This window comes from Hyla sarda, chromosome 1 (genome assembly GCF_029499605.1).
Source record: "Hyla sarda isolate aHylSar1 chromosome 1, aHylSar1.hap1, whole genome shotgun sequence".
Classification (NCBI taxonomy): Eukaryota; Metazoa; Chordata; class Amphibia; order Anura; family Hylidae; genus Hyla; species Hyla sarda.
In genome coordinates, this window is record NC_079189.1 from 43254431 (window position 1) to 43276405 (window position 21975).

The 21975-nt window shown below is 45.6% G+C and overlaps 1 protein-coding gene across 2 annotated transcripts in view; it reads left to right on the top strand.

The window, feature by feature from the left end:
• Positions 1-1006: 1006 nt before the first annotated feature.
• Positions 1007-21975, top strand: part of MAEA (macrophage erythroblast attacher, E3 ubiquitin ligase) — an 80883-nt gene continuing 59914 nt past the window's right edge. Inside the window, exon 1 of one of the 2 annotated variants that reach the window (XM_056554783.1) lies at positions 1007-1296. In XM_056554783.1, coding sequence (XP_056410758.1) covers positions 1228-1296 — 69 coding nt within the window. In that variant the 5' untranslated portion in view covers positions 1007-1227. Of the gene's footprint in view, positions 1297-11234; positions 11340-21975 lie in introns of those variants that run through there. The other variant, XM_056554809.1, reaches the window with a different exon arrangement.

Below are 21975 nucleotides of genomic sequence, written 5' to 3' on the forward strand. Positions count from 1 at the left end.
GATGGCATACAGCAGCATCCATTTTTAGCATGTTAGCATCTGTTTTTCCCTAAAGAATGTATATGCCCTTGTTTCCCAACCAGTGTGCCTCCAGCTGTTGCAAAACTACAACTCCCAGCATGCCCGGACAGCCTTTGGCTGTCCGGGCATGCCGGGAGTTGTAGTTTTGCAACAGCTGGAGGCACACCGGTTGGGAAACACTGGTCTATGCATTAAACGGAGACCAAACGCGCCCATATTCAGTTTTTTTGTTATATTTTTCTTTAGGAAACCACGACAACCAGCAGTATGCAAATATTCAAGACCAGGAGCTTGGAAAAGTTGGGTGACAGTCTGTCAGAGCTGCGATTATTATCACCCAGCTTTCCCAGGACCAGATATAACTGAGAAACACAAGCACTAATGTTTTTTTTTCCTGAAAACCTATAAAATCACACTATACAACTGCTGAAGTGTTATTTTTTTTTTTTTATCACTTACTGTTTTTTTTTAAATCTTTTATCACTTATTTCTTACACTATCTCTACTAAATAACTCTAATCCACTTACAGGATAAAATAAGTTGCCAAATGACCCGAACACTGTGCCAGAATTATATATTTTTTTCTTTTTATCCTGCCCGCCCGCTTATCTTTTCTTTGTGAATTTGAATAGCCACACACGAGAATTAGCTAACGTTCTCATTGGCTGTCACGCACAGCTCGGAGCGCTCCCATTCGTCCACCTAGCCGTCAATCTTACCTCTAACCCCTACCTACTTCAATCCGTCGGCGTCACGAGTCAGTGAGGGGGCGGGTCGTTCCAGAGGTATCGGTGAATCCTATTGGCTGGCGGAAATTCCTCCACAGAGCCCCTTTTCGCTTGTCAGCTGAGCTGGTGCGTCACGCCCAGTTTCATTGTTACGTCACGGAACGGCGTCTCAGATTGGACCGCGCTTGGAGTCCGGCATTGGCTGGCGGAGACGTCAGTCAGCGCTGGGTGGGCGTGGCCAGGAGTGGGACGATCTGTAGGAGCAGGCGCTGGGCATTAATTGTTTTGCTGCTGAGCTGTCAAGTTGTCAGTGTTCGTTTTCCTGCGCCCGCCCTCCTCTTTTTTTTACCGACCTTATTTTCCCTATTCAGCTGTATTGCTGCGCCATATATCTGGTGCCCTCTGTTACCCACGATGCCCAGGACTGTGGGCATGTAGTGTTGCCAGCCCCTCCCCCCCCCCTCCTTTCAGTCCAAGATGGCGGTCCAGGAATCAGCTGCTCAGCTCTCAATGGCTCTGAAGGTTCAGGAGTATCCAACTTTAAAGGTGTGTCCTGTTGTCTCTCCTGTACAGGGTGCATGGGTGTTTGCTTGTCTCCTAGGTGCACCCAGTAATTGGGGTGGGTTGGCATGCATTGCTGCTTTCGCCAGTTTACGGTTGCAGACATTGGCGCTGTGTGCGGCATTTTTATATATGGAAAAAAAAATCCCATACAACATTTATACTAATATATGCTACAGGTCACCGGTATATAGAAATGGCGCGTTGCTTGGATTGGCCACATTTCAGCCACGCCCCCCTTTTTACGGAAGGCGTTACGGGCAACAATGGGTCTTACACCCCTTAAGAGGGTTCATCGGGTTTATGTAAATCAGTGGTCTGAAACTGTGGCCCTCCAGATGTTGCAAAACTTCAACTCCCAGCATGCCCGGACAGCCGTTGGCTGTCCGGGCATGCTGGGAGTTGTAGTTTTGCAACATCTGGAGGTCCGCAGGTTGAAGACCACTGGTATAGGAGGTAGTACTCACGTGTCCCCGCCGCTCCGGACCCGTCACCGCTGCCCTGGATGTCGCCCTCCATCGCTGTCCCGGGGTGTCCCCGTTGCTCCGGAACGTCGCTGCTGCCCGGTATCCTCGCTCTCCGTCGCCGCCATGACGTCGCTACGCACGCCGCTCCTATTGGATGACGGGACAGCGTGCGCGACGACGTGATGACGATGAAGGAGAGCGCCGGCCATGCAGGGGATCCCGGCACGGAGGCAGGTAAGGTCCCTCCCGGTGTCCTGTAAGCTGTTCGGGACGCCGCGATTTCACCCGAACAGCCCGACTGAACAGCCGGATTAGTGTTATTTTCGCTCCAGACGCGGCGGTCAGCTTTGATAGCCGCGTCTGAAGGGTTAATACAGGGCATCACCGCAATCGGTGATGTCCTGTATTAGCCGCGGGTCCCGGCCGTTGACGACCGCAGGGACCGACCCAATAGGTGTGTTTTCGCCGTATAAGACGCACCAACTCCCCCCCCCCCCCCCACAATTTTGGGGAAGAAAAAGTGCATCTTATGCGGCGAAAAATACGGTACTCGTTGGAACTGATGACTAGGAATTATAATGTTTATTGTTCAGATGAAGTCTGCCAGAGCAGTGCTGTTCAGCTAAATCAGCTGTTCAGCGCAGGCGCAAGAACACGCGCCAATCCGCTCTCTGTTCTGCCGTTGTTGTTTTTTTTATCCACAGTACTCTATTACAGTAAATGAGGATATCCCTGGTGGCCTAGAGGTTGGGCGATACGTTACTTTGAGGTTAGGGAGATCCTTTAAAAGGGGTCATCAAGTGTTTTTTTTTTTTTTATAACCAATATGGTGCTGGAGCAGAGGGGAAAAAAACATACTTACCAAGCCTCCGTACCCCCATAGCTCCAGTTTGCCTCCATCCTGTTCCTTGTCTGTTCTGTCTTCTTCCTGCTTCTGAGACGTGCTGGTTGCAGGACCTGCCAAAACCTGACTGCAGCAGTGTCCCGCCTCGGCAAGTGATTGGCTAAGCTGGCAGGCCCTGCATGAAGCGATCATCTCAGGAGAAGAGAGGAGACCAGGGAACGGGGATCTGTGGGGGACCGTGGTTAGGTAAGTATTTTTTTCTTCAATTAATTTTTTTCTGTTTCTCCCCTGTCCAAGCACTTTGTAAGTTTTTAGAAAACACTGGATAACCCCTTTAAGCTGCCATACACATTAGATTAATGGCAGCTGATACCATCTAATGTTGGGGGCTGGGGGGCATTCAGGCAAGTGCTTCTGTCTCACTCTATCAATCGGTGGGGGGGCTCAGCTGTTGGACCCGCACCAATCTCTGACATGTCTGAAAGTTTAGGTACACTTTGTGGAAGATAAGTTGACACCAGAGTTGTGTGACAGCAGCTTAAAGGGGTACTCTGGTGGAAAACTTTTTTATTTATGTATTTTAAATCACTGGTGCCAGAAAGTTAAACAGATTTGTAAATGACTTCTATTAAAAAAAATCTTGATCCTTCCAGTACTTATCAGCTGTTGAATACTACAGAGGAAATTATTTTCTTTTTGGAACACGGTGCTCTCTGCTGACATCTCTGTACATTTTAGGGGATTTTCTCCTACTCTGGACAGTTCTTAAAATGGACAGAGATGTCAGCAGAGAGCTCTGTGCTCCAAGAAGAAAATAATTTCCTCTGTAGCATACAGTTGCTAATAAGTACTGGAAGGATTCATATTTTTTAAATAGAAATCATTTAAAAATCTGTTTCTGGCACAAGTTGATTAAAAAAATAAATAAATAAATTAAAATAAATAAATAAAAAAATTACAAAAAAATAAGTTTTCCACCAGAGTACCCCTTTAAGTGTTCAGTATTACCTTCGAAATAGTAAGAAAACCCTGAAAACATGACCTGTCGGGGGTATTCGAGGACTGTGCTTCGGAAACACTGTCCTAGATCATTGATAAGAGAGAACTCCCAAAGTAATGGAGACCACCAAGACCTTGTGGTCTCCATTACCTTGAAAGTTTGCTTGGTAGATGCCTGTTGGTATTTGTGAAGTCTTCAAGGACAAGAAATGAAAGTTTGGCAGATCCCTGGAGATCTTGGAAATCCCTGGTGGTCTTGAGAGGTCCCTTTTCCCAGAGTTCGTGAGAGTTGTTGAAGATGTTGGGACAAGGGGGCCAAAGGACAAGGGGGCACTCCCTCCGTCTGGAGAAGAAAAGGTTTAGTCTAAAGGGGCGACACGCCTTCTTTACCGTGAGGACTGTGAATTTATGGAACGGTCTACCTCAGGAACTGGTCACAGCAGGAACAATTAACAGCTTTAGAACAGGGTTAGATACATTCCTGGAACAAAATAACATTAATGCTTATGCAGAATTATAAAACTACATCCCTTTCCCTTATCCCCTTACATCCTTCCCTTCAATCCCCTTGTTGGACTTGATGGACGTATGTCTTTTTTCAACCATACTAACTATGTAACTATACTATGTTTTGAAGCCTCTCGAGGTCTCGGTGGTCTCCATTACTTTGGAAGTTCTCTTAGTAGATCCCTGGTGGTCTTGAGAGGTCTTCTTTTTTTGGAGGTTTCGGAGATCACATAGACCAAGTGGGGACCTTACAGATCCCTTAAAGGGGTATTCCGGTGGAAAACTTTTTTTTTTTTCTCAAATCAACTGGTGCCAGAAAATTAAAGGGGTACTCCGGTGCTTACACATCTTATCCCCTAAGATGCCTGATCATGGGAGTCCCGCCGCTGGGGACGCCCGTGATCATGCACGCGGCACCCCGTTTGTATTCAGTCCCCGGAGCGTGTTCGCTCCGGGTCTGATTACGCTCGACCGCAGGGCCGGCGGCGTGCGACATCACGCCGCCGCCCCCGTGTGACGTCACGCTCCCGCCGCCGTGTGACGTCACGCTCCGCCCCTCAATGCAAGCCTATGGGAGGGAGCATGATAGCTGTCACGTCCCCTCCCGTAGGCTTGCATTGAGGGGCGGAGCGTGATGTCACAGGGGGCGGGGGCATGACGTCACATGCCGCCAGCCCTGCGGTCGACCATAATCAGACCCGGAGCGAACACGCTCTGGGGACTGATTACAAACGGGGTGCCGCGTGCATGATCACGGGCGTCCCCAGCTGCGGGACTCACGCAATCAGGCATCTTATCCCCTATCCTTTGGATGGGGGATAAGATGCGTAAGCACCGGAGTACCCCTTTAAACAGATTTGTGAATTCTATTAAAAAATCTTTATCCATCCAGTACTTATCAGCTTCCTCTGTATACTACAGAGGAAGTTAAGTTGTTCCTTTCAGTCTGACCATAGCCGATAACTTATACCGGAATATCGGTATAAGTTATCGGCTATCGGCCTGAAAGGTCACAGATTATCGGTATCGACCCTAAAAAATCGATATCGTTCAATCCCTACTAATAAGTACTGGAAGGACTAAGATTTTTTTAATAGAAGTCATTTGCAAATCTGTTTAACTTTCTGGCACCAGTTGATTTGAAGAAAAAAAATACATTTCCACCGGAGTACCCCTTTAAGTTCTACAAGGACTTGTTACAGTGGAGAAGCTTCTTAAAGGGGTACTCTGCTGGAAAACATTTTTTTTTTTTTTTTAAATCAGCTGGTGCCAGAAAGTTAAACAGATTTGTAAATTACTTCTATAAAAATCTTAATCCTTCCAGTACTTATTAGCTGCTGTATTCTCTAGAGGAAGTTTTTTTTTTTTTTTGAATTTCTTTTCAGTCTGACCACAGTGCTTTCTGCTGACACCTCTGTCTGTCTCAGGAACTGTCCAGAGTAGGAGAAAATCCCCATAGCAAACCTATCCTGCTCTGGACAGTTCCTACCACGGACCAAGAGCACTGTGGTCAGACAAAAAATAAATTCAAAAAGAAAAAACATACAGCAGCCGATAAGTACTGGAAGGATTAAGATTTTTTTTTTAAATAGAAGTAATTTACAATAAAAATTTTTTTAAAAAAAAGGTTGGTCCTTCACCATGTTACCTTTTTTGAAGTCTTTGCTTTACTTCACTTGGGCATCACAAAAGTGGGTATATCCATAGGTACTGATGTCTTCTTCATAGATGTGTCTATAGGTGACAATAGAGCAACTACAGGAAAGTCGATGCCCTGCAGCTGTTCACAGCGTTTATGAAGTGTGACAAAGGACACATTGTGACAGACCCTCTCCTCTGACTGCATCATAGACGTGTTATAGGGAATTGCTTTTAAAGGGGTACTCCCGTGGAAAACTTTTTTTTTTTTTTTAAATCAACTGGTGCCAGAAAGTTAAACAGATTTGTAAATTACTTCTATTAAATAATCTTAATCCTTCCAGTACTTATTAGCTGCTGAATACTACAGAGGAAATGGTTTTCTTTTTGGAACACAGAGCTCTCTGCTGACATCACGAGCACAGTGCTCTCTGCTGACATCTCTGTCCATTTTTAGGAACTGTCCAGAGCAGCATATGTTTGCTATGGGGATTTTCTCCTACTCTGGACAGTTCTTAAAATGGACAGAGATGTCAACAGAGAGCACTGTGGCCATGATGTCAGAAGAGCTCTGTGTTCCAAAAAGAAAAGAATTTCCTCTGTAGTATTCAGCAGCTAATAAGTGCTGTAAGGATTAATATTTTTTAATAGAAGTAATTTACAAATCTTCTGGCACCAGTTGATTTAAAAAAAAAAAAAAAAAGTTTTCCATGGGAGTACCCCTTTAAGGAAACTTCCTTGTATACAAGCAGCAGTTCACCAGCTCCATCTAACACTCCAATGACATCCAGATGTTGCAAAACTACAACTCCCAGCATGCCCGGACAGCCGTTGGCTGTCCGGGCATGCTGGGAGTTGTAGTTTTGCAACCTCTGGAGATCCACAATTTGAAGACCACTGCCCTACACAATGTGTATATTATTTGAGATGTGGGAACGTCGTTGTTATTACTTTTAGGTATATGTAATTGGAGTCCAGCTTGTCAGGCTCTTTTACATAGGAAGTGACGCTCGCGCTGTAGGTTTCTGGAGCAGTGTTGTTGTCAGGCCTCGTGGTGACTAAACATCCTCTCTGACTCATGCGCTGGAATGTGCAGCTGCTGGAAAACATTGCGATCCTAGAAAAGTTTTTTTTTTTTACATCAGGCTTACTGTCCGACCTGTAATACTGGTGTAGAACCACAAGTCCCAGCATGATAGCCAGCGATCTGTACATCCAGAACAGTAGGAAAGAGTTAGTTGTATGTTACCTACAGCAAAGCCTGCTCTCACACCTAGTAGGAAAAATGTTTTGTACACTCCTCCAGTGGACCCAGCGGGGCCTGCCGTACTCCTCCAGTGGGGGCAGCGGGGCCTGCCGTGCTCCTCTAGGGGGCCCAGCGGGGGGCCTGCCGTGCTCCTCTAGGGGGCCCAGCGGGGGGCCTGCCGTGCTCCTCTAGGGGGCCCAGCGGGGGGCCTGCCGTGCTCCTCTAGGGGGCCCAGCGGGGGGCCTGCCGTGCTCCTCTAGGGGGCCCAGCGGGGGGCCTGCCGTGCTCCTCTAGGGGGCCCAGCGGGGGGCCTGCCGTGCTCCTCTAGGGGGCCCAGCGGGGGGCCTGCCGTGCTCCTCTAGGGGGCCCAGCGGGGGGCCTGCCGTGCTCCTCTAGGGGGCCCAGCGGGGGGCCTGCCGTGCTCCTCTAGGGGGCCCAGCGGGGGGCCTGCCGTGCTCCTCTAGGGGGCCCAGCGGGGGGCCTGCCGTGCTCCTCTAGGGGGCCCAGCGGGGGGCCTGCCGTGCTCCTCTAGCGGGCCCAGCGGGGGGCCTGCCGTGCTCCTCTAGCGGGCCCAGCGGGGGGCCTGCCGTGCTCCTCTAGCTGGCCCAGCGGGGGGCCTGCCGTGCTCCTCTAGCGGGCCCAGCGGGGGGCCTGCCCTGCTCCTCTAGCGGGCCCAGCGGGGGGCCTTCCCTGCTCCTCTAGCGGGCCCAGCGGGGGGCCTTCCCTGCTCCTCTAGCGGGCCCAGCGGGGGGCCTTCCCTGCTCCTCTAGCGGGCCCAGCGGGGGGCCTTCCCTGCTCCTCTAGCGGGCTCAGCGGGGGGCCTTCCCTGCTCCTCTAGCGGGCCCAGCGGGGGGCCTGCCCTGCTCCTCTAGCGGGCCCAGCGGGGGGCCTGCCGTGCTCTTCTAGGGGGCCCAGCGGGGGGCCTTCCCTGCTCCTCTAGCGGGCCCAGCGGGGGGCCTGCCCTGCTCCTCTAGCGGGCCCAGCGGGGGGCCTGCCCTGCTCCTCTAGCGGGCCCAGCGGGGGGCCTGCCGTGCTCTTCTAGGGGGCCCAGCGGGGGGCCTTCCCTGCTCCTCTAGCGGGCCCAGCATGTTTTTTGTGATATATTTATACATTGAGGGGCAGTAATAAGAACAGACACTGCTGCTGCCAATGTTTGTGTTGATAACTGCCACTCAATCTATAAATGAAAATATCTATAAAATGTTATACAATGTAATAAAGCTATATTTACAGAGGAATCTAACGTCTGTGTGTGTATATATATGTTTACATTTCTGCAATACCCCTTAAGTGAAGGGGGGGGGAGACTTTTTCTTGTATCCTAATATTAGTATTAACAATGTAGACAAGACGCACCAGGATTGCACTCAATGGGGGAGATTTATCAAAACCTGTGCAGAGGAAGAGTGGTACAGTTGCCCATAGCAACCAATCAGATCGCTTCTTTCATTTTCCACAGGCCTCTTTAGAGGCCTGTGGAAAATGAAAGAAGCAATCTGATTGGTTGCTATGGGCAACTGCACCACTCTTCCTCTGCATAGGTTTTGATAAATCTCCCCAACTATCCGTACAATGTTTTATTGATGGTTCTCAGGCATTGCAAGCTGGTGTGAGAGCGGAGGCGGGGGACGTAACCGCTATAATATTAGTAGTATTATACTTTTTTGTTTGTTTTCTAACTATTCATTGTTGGATACTGGACAAAGCAAAAAGTCTTGTGATCCAAATGTTTCCCTTGTAAAGAAAAGAGAAATTCTAGAAATTCTTTACTGTTTAGCAAGCGGCAGTGTAAACAGTGAGCACTAAAGCTTAATGCTTACAATACACCGGGTGACCTTGTGACTTCACCGTTACTAGAGCTGTTTGAACTTTAACACCATTTTGTACGCAGACCCCATGAGCAATGTACTCAGGGCGCGTTCACACGGCCGTCTGTCCCCGTTTTTTATTTTTTATTTTATTCCGTTTCGGTTCTGTTCTTGCAGGTTGTAAACGGATTAAATACGTTTTTAAAAAAAATCCCATTCATGTCAATGGGATTTTTTTACAATCCGTTGACATCGGTTGGTACCTGTCTGCACTCATTTGTTTTTTTTTGTTTATTTTTTTTTTTTGTTAATTTTTTTACAGCAGAAAAAAACGGCACATGTAGTATTTTTTTTCTTCCATCAAAAAAACTGATACAGTTAATTTAACATTGAAGTCTATGGAAAACGGATGAGCCTTTAATGTCATCCGTTTTTTCAATCCGTTTTTATTTCTGAGCATGCTGAGAACAAAAAAAAATTTGGGGAGTTTTAGTAACTGAACAATAACAGATCCAAACAGATAACATCCGTTTGCATCCGTTATTGTCGTTTTAAAAAAAACATTTTTTAAAAATTTATTTAACCCCTTAAGGACCGGGGGGTTTTCCGTTTTTGCATTTTCGTTTTTTGCTCCTTGCCTTTAAAAAATCATAACTCTTTAAATTTTGCACCTAAAAATCCATATAATTGCTTATTTTTTGCGCCACCAATTCTACTTTGTAATGACGTCAGTCATTTTGCCCAAAAATGCGACAAAATAAAAAAAAAAACACAGTTTTGTAACTTTTGGGGGCTTCCGTTTCTACGTAGTACATATTTCGGTAAAAATGACACCTTATCTTTATTCTGTAGGTCCATACGATTAAAATGATACCCTACTTATATAGGTTTGATTTTGTCGGACTTCTGGAAAAAATCATAACTACATGCAGGAAAATTAATACGTTTAAAATTGTCATCTTCTGACCCCTATAACTTTTTTATTTTTCCGTGTATGGGGCGGTATGAGGGCTCATTTTTTGCGCCGTGATCTGAAGTTTTTAACGGTACCATTGCTTTGATAGGACTTATTGATCGCTTTTTATTCATTTTTAAATGATATAAAAAGTGACCAAAAATGCACTATTTTGGACTTTGGAATTTTTTTGCGCGTACGCCATTGACCAAGCGGTTTTATTAATTATATATTTTTATAATTCGGACATTTCCGCACGCGGTGATACCATATATGTTTATTTTTATTTACACTGTGCTTTTTTTTTTTTATTGGAAATGGGGGTGATTCAAACTTTTAATAGGGGAGGAGTTAAATGATCTTTCTTCACTTTTTTTTTGCAGTGTTATAGCTCCCATAGGGACCTATAACACTGCACACACTGATCTCCTATGTTGATCACTGGTTTCTCATAAGAAACCAGTGATCAACGATTCTGCCGCATGACTGCTCATGCCTGGATCTCAGGCACTGAGCAGTCATTCGGCGATCGGACAGCGAGGAGGCAGGTAGGGGCCCTCCCGCTGTCCTGTCAGCTGTTCGGGATGCCGCGATTAGCCGCGGTTATCCCGAACAGCCCGACTGAGCTAGCCGGCAACTTTCACTTTCAGCCGCGCGGCTCAGCTCTGAGCGTGCGGCTAAAGGGTTAATAGCGCGCGGCGCCGCGATCGGCGCTGCGTGCTATTAGAGGCGGGTCCTGGCTTCACTATGACGCCGGGCCCGCCGTGATATGACGCGGGGTTACTGTGTAACCCCGCGTTATATCAGGAGAGCAGGACCAAGGACGTACCGGTACGTCCTTGGTCCTTAAGGGGTTAAAGTCCATTTTTATTTTTGACAGGGGAAGAACGTCCCGGATCTAGATGGTCGTGTGAACGCAGCCTTAGAAGCCCCAGAGTGAACTTCACACTGCCCCAATGGTTCACATCAGGAATTACCATACTGGTAGCAAGTTAGGCCGTGTTCACACTAGCAGTGTTTCTTCTGTTGTTCTTCTCAGTCATTGAAGTGCCCTCCTTCTGGGCAGTTTGGAGTCGCTGTTTGCTGTAGACCCATCATGGATGGTTTTGATGTATTTTACGGTCCACACTTTGGGGGAGATTTATCAAAACCTGTGCAAAGGAAAAGTTGCTGAGTTGCTCATAGCAACCAATCAGATTGCTTCTTTCATTTTACAAAGGCCTTGTTAAAAATGAAAGAAGCGATCTGATTGGTTGCTATGGGCAACTCAGCAACCTTTCCTCTGGACAGGTTTTGATAAATCAACCCCTTTGACCCAAGCACAATTGTGGGACACGGGCAGATTTATCAAAACCTGTCCTGAGGAAAAGTTGCTGAGTTGCCCATAGCAACCAATCAGATCTCTTCTTTCATTTTTCACAGGCCTTTTCAAAAATGAAAGAAGCGATCTGATTGGTTGCTGTGGGCAACTCAGCAACTTTTCCTCTGGACAGGTTTTGATAAATCTCCCCCCACAGAGCACTGAATATATTTTAAGCATTGCTTTTGGATCATTTTTTGAATAGTAAGATCTCCCTAAAAAGTCAGTTTTACTTCCATCTTCCAATGACCCTGACGTCACGCCCCCTCCCATAGACCTGCATTAAGGGGGCTTGGCCCTGACATCACGAGCGGGGCATGGCCGTGACGTCAAGAGCCTCCGGCGCTGCACCAGACACTCTAAACGAATGCCGGGTGCAGCAGGTAGAACACAGGAGTCCCCAGGGGCGGGACCCCCGCGATCAGACATCTTATCCCCTAGCCTTTGGATAAGGGGTAAGATGTCTAGGGGCGGAGTACACCTTTAAAAGGGGTATTCCAGGAAAAAAATTTAATTTATTTATATATAGATTTGTAAATTACTTCTATTAAATCTTAATCCTTCCAATAATTATCAGCTGCTGAAGTTGAGTTGTTCTTTTCTTTCTGGCAACGTTGCTCTCTGCTGACATCTCTGCTTGTTTTGGGAACTGCACAGAGTAGAATAGGTTTGCTATGGGGATTTGCTGCTACTCTGGACAGTTCCCAAGACAGGTGTCATCAGAGAGCACTTAGACGGAAAAGAACAACTCAACTTCAGCAGCTCATAAGTACTAAAAAGGATTAAGATTTTTTTTTAATAGAAGTCATTTACAAATCTGTTTAACTTTCTGGAGCCAGTTGAGATAGAGATAGAGATAGAGAGAGAGAGAGAGAGAGATAGTATATTTGAGTAGCCGTATTAGTCCAGTGATGCAGATGCAAATCATAAAATGTTGCAGTATCTTGTAATACCTTTTTTTATTTGGACTAACAGAATTTTGTAGAGAAGCTTTCGGGATTCCTCCCTTTATCAAGATTTGCTTTGGACTTGATACTGCAACATTTTTTGATTTGCATCTATATATGTATATATATATATTAGGGATCGACCGATTATCGGTATGGCCGATATTATTGGCCGATAATCACAATTTTGGGCATTATCGGTATCGGCAATTACCTTGCCGATAAGCCAATAATGCCCCGCCCCCCACACCACCCCCACCGCAGAGGATAGGGAATAAGATGTTAGATCGCCGCGGTGCCGCTGCTGGGGACCCCTGGGATCGCCGCTGCGGCACCCCGCCATCATTACTGCACAGAGCGAGTTCGCTCTCCACGTAATGACGGCCGATACCGGGCCCGGAGCGGCGTGACGTCATGGCTCCACCCCTCATGACATCACGGCCCGTCCCCTTAATGCAAGTCTATGACAGGGGGCGTGATGACCATTTGACGGGGAGGGCCGTGACGTCACGAGGGGCGGAGTCGTGACGTAACGATGCTCCGGCCCCTGTATTGCCCGTCATTACGTGCAGAGCGATCTCGTTCTGCGCAATAATGATGGCGGGGTGCTGTAGCGGCGATCCCCGGGGTCCCCAGCAGCGGGACCCCGGCGATCTGACATCTTATCCCCTATCCTTTGGATAGGGGATAAGATGTCTAGGGGCGGAGTACCTCTTTAAGGGTCAATTCACACATACAGTATCCTGCGCAGGATTTTTTGCTGCAGATTTCAAGGTAAACTCAATGACTGAACACAGCTTCAAATCCTGTGCATCAAATCTGCGCAGAATACTGTACGTGTGAATAGACCCTTAAGCTCTTGTACGTGGAACATGGCTCAATGCTTTTATCATTTCTACACCATATATACATTTGACCAGATACCTAAATGCAGAGCTGGACAAATCACAAGTTCAACTAACTAATGCCTAAAAACCATACAACTTCTGGAAAAAACAAGATACTGGACAGGACTAACCCCACAACATCGAATACAATTATAGACAGAGGACTGAACTTAATATAAAACAAAACTGACGTCACGCCCCCTCCCATAGACTTGCATTGAGGGGGCTTGGTCATGATGTCATGAGCGGAACGTGGCAGCGACGTCACCAGCCTCCGCCCCGCATCGCCGGTCATCCGGCAAGGATGGGGGACAAGATGTCTAGGGGCGGAGTACTTTAAGAACATCCCGTTCTAAACCCATAGGCATTCCCTTTGCAGGTATAACAGCTTCCTCTTTTCTGGGACGACTTTCTACAAGATTTTGGAGGTGTCTATGGGAATTTCGTCCCATTCTTCTAGCGGAGCATGTCTCTGGTCATACACTGATGTTGGATGAGAAGACCTTACTCACAATCTCCATTCTAGTTCATCCCAAAGGTGATGAATGGGTTGAGGTCAGGTCTTTGTGCACCAACCATGTCTTTATGGATCTCTCTTTTTGTGCATTGGGGCAACGTCATGATGGAACAGAAAAAGGACAAACCCAAACTGTTCTCACAACATTGTCCAAAATGTCTTGATGCTGAAGTAATAAGATTTCCCCTCACTGGAACTAAGGGCCTAGACTTACCCCAGGGCAGACTAGATGGGCCAAATGGTTCTTTTGTACTGACACCTTCTATGTTTACCACATAGCATTGCCCCTCCTCCACCAAACTCCACAGATGGCGCAATGCAGGCACGTAATGGTCTCCTGGCAGTCACTAAATTCAGACTCGTCCATCATACTGCCAGATAGAGACAGAACGTATTTCCAGTGCTTCAGAGTCAAGTGGTGGGGGTTTTATACTACTCCATAACACTAAGTGTGCGTTCACACGGCCGTCTGTCCCCGTTTTTTGTTTTGTTTTTTCTTTTTTTTTATCCCTGTTTCGGTTCCGTTCTTGCAGGCTGTTAAAAAACAGTTTAAAAAAAAAATCCCATTCATGTCAATTCCGTTTACATCCGTTTGTACCCGTCTGCACTCATTTGCGTTTTTTTGACGGCAGAAAAAAATGGCACATGCAGTATTTTTTCTTCTGTCGAAAAAAACGATACAGTAAATTTAACATTGAAGTCTATGGAAAACGGATGAGCCTTTAAAAGGGGTACTCCAGTGATAAACCTTTTTATTTATTTATTTTTTTTAAATCAACTGGTGCCAGAAAGTTAAACAGATTTGTAAGTAACTTCTATTAAAAAAAACTTAATCCTTCCAGTACTTATTAGCTGATGAACACTACAGAGGAAATGTTCTTTTTGGAACACAGAGCTCTCTGCTGAATCACGACCACAGCGCTCTCTGCTGACATCTCTGTCCATTTTAGGACCTGTCGGAGATAATCCCCATAGCAAACATATGCTGCTCTGGACAGTTACTAAAATGGACAGAGATGTCAGCAGAGAGCTCTGTGTTCCAAAAAGAAAATAATTTCCTCTGTAGTATTCAGCAGCTAATAAGTACTGGAAGGATTAAGATTTTTTTTAATAGAAGTAATTTACAAATCTGTTTAACTTTCTGGCACCAGTTGATTAAAAAAAATAAAATAAAAAAAGTTTTCCACTGGAGTACCCCTTTAAGTGCATGCAACTCTATGGTGGACATGCGATCCCTCCCGTGGAGGTGTGAACTGTGTGCGTGATGATACACATATAATGGACAACTATGTGAAAAGTATATGTTGAAACAGGTTGTACAGAGGACTGTGTAAAATATACCCCCATATATAGTACCTGTATAATTGTATGTGTGGCGGCTACACGGGATGAACCATGTGGCAGCAAAAGTAGATGGCGGCCATGATGTCCTGTATTATAAGTTATTATTACTAAGCACATTGTTTTTTCACTTTTTGTATTTTTGCTATCAATTTTATATAATATTATAATCAGACAACTAATAAAAGCTGACAGCTTCCGGCCCACTGTGGTTCTCCAGCAGTTGCCAGCCATGGTCCAACACATAACCTGACCTTATATTACCACAATTTGTAATTGTATTGCTTCCTAATGTATATTCATACTGTATATTATATGTAAGTGCTGTTTCTGTTCCTGTACTTTGATTTTCAAGTTTGGATTGTTACTCCTCCCATGTGTTTTTGGTGCCCATTATGGGGCTATATAAACTAGGGAGCGACCGATATCGTTTTTTTAGGGCCGATAATCGGTGCAGGTTAGGGCCGATAGCCGATAACTTATACCGGAATATCGGTATAAGTTATCGGCTATTTAACCCCCTGCGACACCGCTGCAGATCATTGATTTAAAGCGGGCGCAAGATAATTGCCGATACCGATAATGCCCAAAATCGTGATTATCGGCCGATAATATCGTCCATACTGATTATCGGTCGATCCCTAATATAAACCTGCTATTGTTGTACTGTCCTTATCCTGATCTGAGGAAGGGAGGGATCCTCCCGAAACGCGTAATCTTGTCCATTTTATTGTTTTTTTTAATAAAATGTCCTGCTGAGGACTTTCCTATTACCGTACCTTTGGCATCCGCCTCATCTGTCTACAAGAGTCTGCAGCGCCATACCTGAGGGTTTTTTCCTGCTCTACTTCTAATATTGACTCCCAGGGCGACTTGTTTCCTCCTGCAATCCATCGGCATAGCAGCGACTCGCACTACAGTACCCAGATTATATCGTGGGTGATATGCTTTTTTGCATAGATCTCGAGGTGAGCGGCCAACTATAAGCCCCATGGGGTTGCCCCCCCCCCACCCACCACCCGATCTATTGAGGGTAAATACACGAGGCACCATCAGTCGGTCCTTTCTTTTCTTTTCTCTACAGAAACTAATAAAAGCGCATTTTAATCTCCCTACTTGTCAGCGCAATATAGTTATACCAATTTCTGTCCAACACTCTGCATTGGTGATATACGGCTGACATGCCATGAAGCTCCCGGTGGGGCACAGTTTTTGTACCGATTTTTAATGCCAGATGAGGTTTGGTCTTGTTGTGACTAATGCGTTATGTGGCTTAGCTCTTAGTGACCCCGTTCTGTAACCTTACGGGGTCTCCACTTCATAGCCGTGCTTCCTAAACGCTTCCACTTCTCAGTAATATCGATGACAATTAATGGTGGAAGATCTAGGAGGGACGAAATTTTATGACCTGACTTGTTGCAGGCGGGGGGGGGGGCTCTTATTACAGGACCACACTGGATTTTAGTGAGCTCTATAGAAGAACCCATTCTTTCAAAAACTTTCTTAAAGGGGTACTCTGCTGCTCAGCGTTTGGAACAAACTGTTCCGAAGGCTGGAGACGGCGCCGGGAGCTCGTTACGTAATTGCCCCGCCCCCTCATGACGTCACACCCCGCCCCTTCAATGCAAGTCTATGGGAGGGGGCGTGACGGCTGTCACGCCCCCTCCCATAGACTGGCATTGAGGGGGCAGGGTGTGACACCGTGAGGGGGCGGGGCCATTACGTCACAAGCTGCCTTCTCCTGTGTTCGGAACAGTTTGTTCCAAACGTTGAGCAGTGGAGTACCCCTTTAAGGCGTCTGCACTGGTAGGGGCTGGATTTTATACACTTGGGGCTGAATAAAAAAACCTGAACACAAGTTTCCTGTCCTGAGTCAGCGGACTTCTTGTGAACTGCAGGATGACATCATCACCTACTTGATGCCTCCTGGCAGCTCACAGACTCCTCCCCACCCAGATCTGTATACTGCTGCTGCAGCAGTTTGTTTTTTTGTTTTTTCGTTTTTTGCTGTAATTTTCCCCAAATCATGTCAAAATGGTGGTGTTTCCCGAATCATAAAAAAAATGCCTCTTTTTTACAGTTTACTGCAAAACCATAGCCAAAATACAGTAGCAAGTGGTAGACTAATGCAGTAAAAACGCAATGTGTGAAGATAGCCTAAAGGCTTTAAAGAGGTACTCCGCTGCTCAGTGTCTGGAACAAATTGTTCCGAAAGCTAGAGCCGATGCTGGGAGCTTGTGATGTCATAGCCCAGCCCCCTCAATGCAAGTCTATGGGAGGTGGCATGGCGGCTGCCACGCCCCCTCTCATAGACTCGCATTGAGGGGGTGGGGCTATAAAGTCACGAGCTCCCGGCTCCAGTGTTCATTCACACGCACAGTATTCTGCGCCTATTTGATGCACAGGATTTTAAGCTGTAGATTTGATGCTGCATTCAATCATTTAGTGCACATTGAAATCTGCAGCTTCTAATCCCTGCACAGGATATTGTATGTGTGAATACACTCTAGATGACAAAATGCATCAAAACTGCATGTAGTGTGAACTGACAGCAACTCACTTGTGAGTCTCAACAGTTCGGGCTGCTGAGGTCTAGCCGGATGATTAAAGGGGTACTCCGCTGCTCAGTGTTTGGAACACACTGTTCCGAACACTGGAGCCGGCATCGGGAGCTTGTGACATCATAGCCCCACCCCCTCATGACGTCACGCCCTGTCCCCTCAATGCAAGTCTATGGGAAAGGGCGCCCCCTTCCATAGACTTGCATTGAGGGGGTGGAGCGTGACATCATGGGGGGCAGGGCTATGATGTCACGAGCTCCTGGCAGCGGAGTACCCCTTTAAGTTGATCTCATTAGGGGACCTGCAGTGATGAGACTTAAACACCTCTCTTTACAAATCCAGGGGGTTCATGGGAAATGTAGGCAGCATTAAAGGGGTTTTCCAGGAAAAAACTTTTTTTTTATATATCAACTGGCTCCAGAAAGTTAAACAGATTTGTAAATTGGAAATGTGGATGCGTAACTCTACAACATAAAATGTACGAGGTTAACTGGATACCTCTCACCCAAAAGAGGAAAAAAGGAGTTAAATCAAGGAAAATAAAATATACCAGTCCTCAGTGCACTAACTCTTCAAAGAGTTATATGGTATCAGTCTGGGAAATGCCAAGAATGAAATTCGATAAGATATACCAAAAAATATAAATTTAATATGTGTACCTCAATATATAAGATATATGGATATCAAGTGACAATTAAAATACAGTTTAAAAGATATTAGTGTTAATGATGTGCCTTACGTGGGGCCCCAACGGATGCCACCAAATAACTTGGTAAAAGCGATATGTTATTATGGTCACCAATTCATACCAGGAGTAGAAAAAACACACAATGGCTCGAATGGAACCTAGAAAAATTGTATCCCCTATGACGGGGTGAATTGTCCTACAATGAAAGGAACAACCTGTAAATGAAAATACAGCTTGCAAATACAAATATAAATGTAGTGTGAAACCTGCAAATAAAGTACAAATAAATATAATGTGAAACCTGCAAATAAAGTACAAATAAAACGCTGATGGTATCAAACGACTGTGGTCTCCAGTAATAACCATATATTCTGTCCTGTAAATGAATATATCGCAGTCCTAATATAGTCCTGTGTGAATAGTGGCCATTTTCATATGTCCCGCATATAATGAAGCAGTCTTTCTTTTTTGCCAATTATATCCACTTAAGGATGGTAAACTGTATCAGTGTTTCCGTATGCTGTACTCTCTAGGATTGCTGTATTGGTATAAAGCGTAATAGCTGTGAATGAATTGTCGGCACTTTCGTACCACTCACCGCTCCTACGATCTGGTTGACTGTGTCACGCTCGAGCTGGGGTGGCGATGCACGGCCACGTCTCCCTCAGCGAGCTGCGAGGATAGCGGTGCTCGGCCGGTCAGCGCGTGTCTCGGCGCCGTCTGACGTCAGCAGTCAGCTGATTGCAGGTCCGCTGACTGTTTTGTGGTGGACGCTTGTTTTGAGCAGATATTAGAGTCTTTATCTTTTCCAATAGGATTATTCAGCAGACGGTCGGCATACGGTCAGTAATCCTAGGTGGATATAGGGCAATTCTTTCATTCCTTAGGTATCAATGTCAATAAGTCCTCCTAGATGTTAGCGGGTAAAAGACGCACCAGGATAGGTGCTAAATGTGAATATGGTTCAGTGGGATCCGATTTCCAAATCAAACACCAGACGTGTTTCGGGGTATGGCAAGTTAACACCCCTTCTTCAGTGGTGTATAGATTTGTAAATTACTTTTATTAAAAAAATCTTAATCCTTTCAGTACTTATGAGCTTCTGAAGTTAAGGTTGTTCTTTCCTGTCTAAGTGCTCTCTGATGACACGTGTCTCGGGAAACACCCAGTTTAGAAGAGGTTTGCTATGGGGATTTGCTGGGCGGTTCCCGAGACACGTGTCATCAGAGAGAACTTAGACAGAAAAGAACAACCTTTACTTCAGAAGCTCATAAGTACTGAAAGGATTAAGATTTTTTAATAGAAGTAATTTACAAATCTATTTAACTTTCTGGAGCCAGTTGATATACAAAAAAAAGTTTTTTCCTGGATAACCCCTTTTTAAGCAATTATTTCACTGTGGAAATATAAATTATTATGGCAGAAAACCCATACCTACCACATCAACTAAAAATGGGTAAGCACAAGGCACACACAAGAACCTCTAAATTATTTTGTATTATTAGTCTAACAGCCTATGCTGCATTATATAGGCAAAATGATAATAATTTCCCCAGGGTGCTTCTTTAAAAAATGTCTTTTTGGTGTTCAAGATTGAAGTCAAGAGAAACTGCGGGGTGTAAGTGTCTGATGGCGGCTTTTCTGTCGGCGTGAAGCCAGTCTTGCATAATATGATGGAACTTTTCAGAGGGAATTAATTACATTTCAGTAATTCCAATCTATTCTGGTATTAAGAGACGCCATTGTGAGCTTTTTGTGTTGTGTGTTGTTGGGTGGCTTTTGCTATTGGTTTTTCTTTTTAATTAAACCTTTAGGCTCGAGGCTTTTGTGTCTGTTTAATTATCCAAATATTAGGAGAATGAGGAGAAATAAGTAATGACGCCCCTAGATATTCGGAAGAGCGGAGTCACTGGGGCCTGGATCATGGCCCTCCGGTCTTCACTGAGTTTATCAGACAGTATCATGTATATAGTAATGTGGAATCGTAGATCGCTGGTCTATTCTACCCAGTCAAAAATGGGCCTGTTTGCGGAATATCCGGCGGTGATGTCCAATCTTACTTTCTACCTAAACATCCTGATTTTTCCATAATGGCCATATTTCATGTGTGAATCAGACCCCTCCCCTACTCATTTGATAATATAGATCTTGCATTGCCAATTGCACATTTTTGTCAGAGATTGGTAAAAATGACTTAAAGGCCTGGTTGGGAGTCAGACTACTAGGAACTAGGGATTGACCGTTATCGGTTTGTCCGATATTCATGATTTTGGACGTTATCGGTATCGGCAATTACCTTGCCGATAATGCCGCACCCCCCACCACCGCACTGCGCCACACTAAATAGCTGTTAACTTATACCGGAATATCGGTACAAGTTATTGGCTATCGGCCCTAACCTCCACAGAGTATCTGTATCGGCCCTAAAAAAATATTGATCCATCCCTACTAGGAACCCCATTGATCCTCACTTTTCCAACATCCTGGTTCCCATTTTCCCACCTATACAGTCTTAAAGGGGTACTCCGCTTATCAGCGTTTGGAACAAATTGTTCCGAACGCTGGAGCCGGCATCTTGTGACGTCACGCCCCATCCCCTCAATGCAAGTCTATGGGAGGGGGCGTGACAGCCGTCACGCACCCTCCCATAGACTTGCATTGAGGGGGCGGGGCTATGACGTCCCGAACTCCGGCGCCGGCTTCAGCGTTCGGAACAGTTTGTTCCAAACGCTGAGCAGCGGAGTACCCCTTTAATAGGTAATTTTTCCCATAAGTAGGTGCCTCTCCAATATGTACTTTCCCTTAGTAGTCTAGCACCCCTAATATGCTGGTGTCGTCTCCTGTAGCTCATTTCCTCCATTATGTCGTTTGCCCTCCCCTGTAGGTAGCTTGCCTCCCACGTTTCACCTTCTCAGTTCCCCCTCAGTCACCGCCATCTTCTCCCACTTCTAGGCCGCTGGCAGCTTCTTCCTGCAGCCACTAGAGGCCGGGAGCGTCTCTACCGTTTGGTACGTGCGAAATGACGTCGCTTATTTTCTTTGTCCCAGAAGAACAGCCTGCAGCCTAGAGATCTCAAAGCCTAGGACGTGCTAAGTTACAGATGTCCTTGGAGCATTTATTTCCTGTGTGAATGTACCCATAGTTTTTATGGCTACAGAACACAAATAGTTAAGATGCAATTTTCCAAACTGCTTTTATGCCCCCAACGTTTCCATGGTATTTAGCCCAGTGAATTCTGGTGCTTTTTATCATGTAAAGTGTTACGTTTAGTCGCCGCTTCAGTGAACTGAATGACTTTCCCAGCTCAGTGAGAAGCTGAGAGAAGTCATCCCATCACGCTTCCACAGAGCAAGCATTTACTATAGGACTGTAAGTTTTATAACGTGTCTCTGATGCATGGGACTGGGCCGATGGGAACATTTCCTATCATCCCAAATTATCTACTCTCAGAGCCCGATAGTCGCTATGCTACCAGCTGCTGTTTGGGGGGGGGGGGGGGGGGGGGGGGTCTAAGAGAGTTATCTAACTTAGTTGGCATAGTTCTACTTCCCCTTAACCATCCTTTTATTTTTTTATTTTATTTTATTTTTTCGCAGTGCCCTAGTCCACCGGGTGCTCAGAGATTTTCAACATGGCACACATTTTGATCAAAAAGTGCGCTAATAGCCTCCATTTTTTTTACCTAGAGTGCTGTTGCAACTTTCTTTTTTGTACAGTTCTCTATCCCTCTGCCCATTATTGATTTAACAGGGTTATTACCTAATATATCTATTTTATAGAGGAGTATTCTGGAAATAAAGAAAAAAGTTTTTTATTTAAAGGGTACCTCTCATCAAAAAAACTTTTGATATATTATAGATTAATGTATGCAGAATAACTTCACAATTGCATGTTATTAA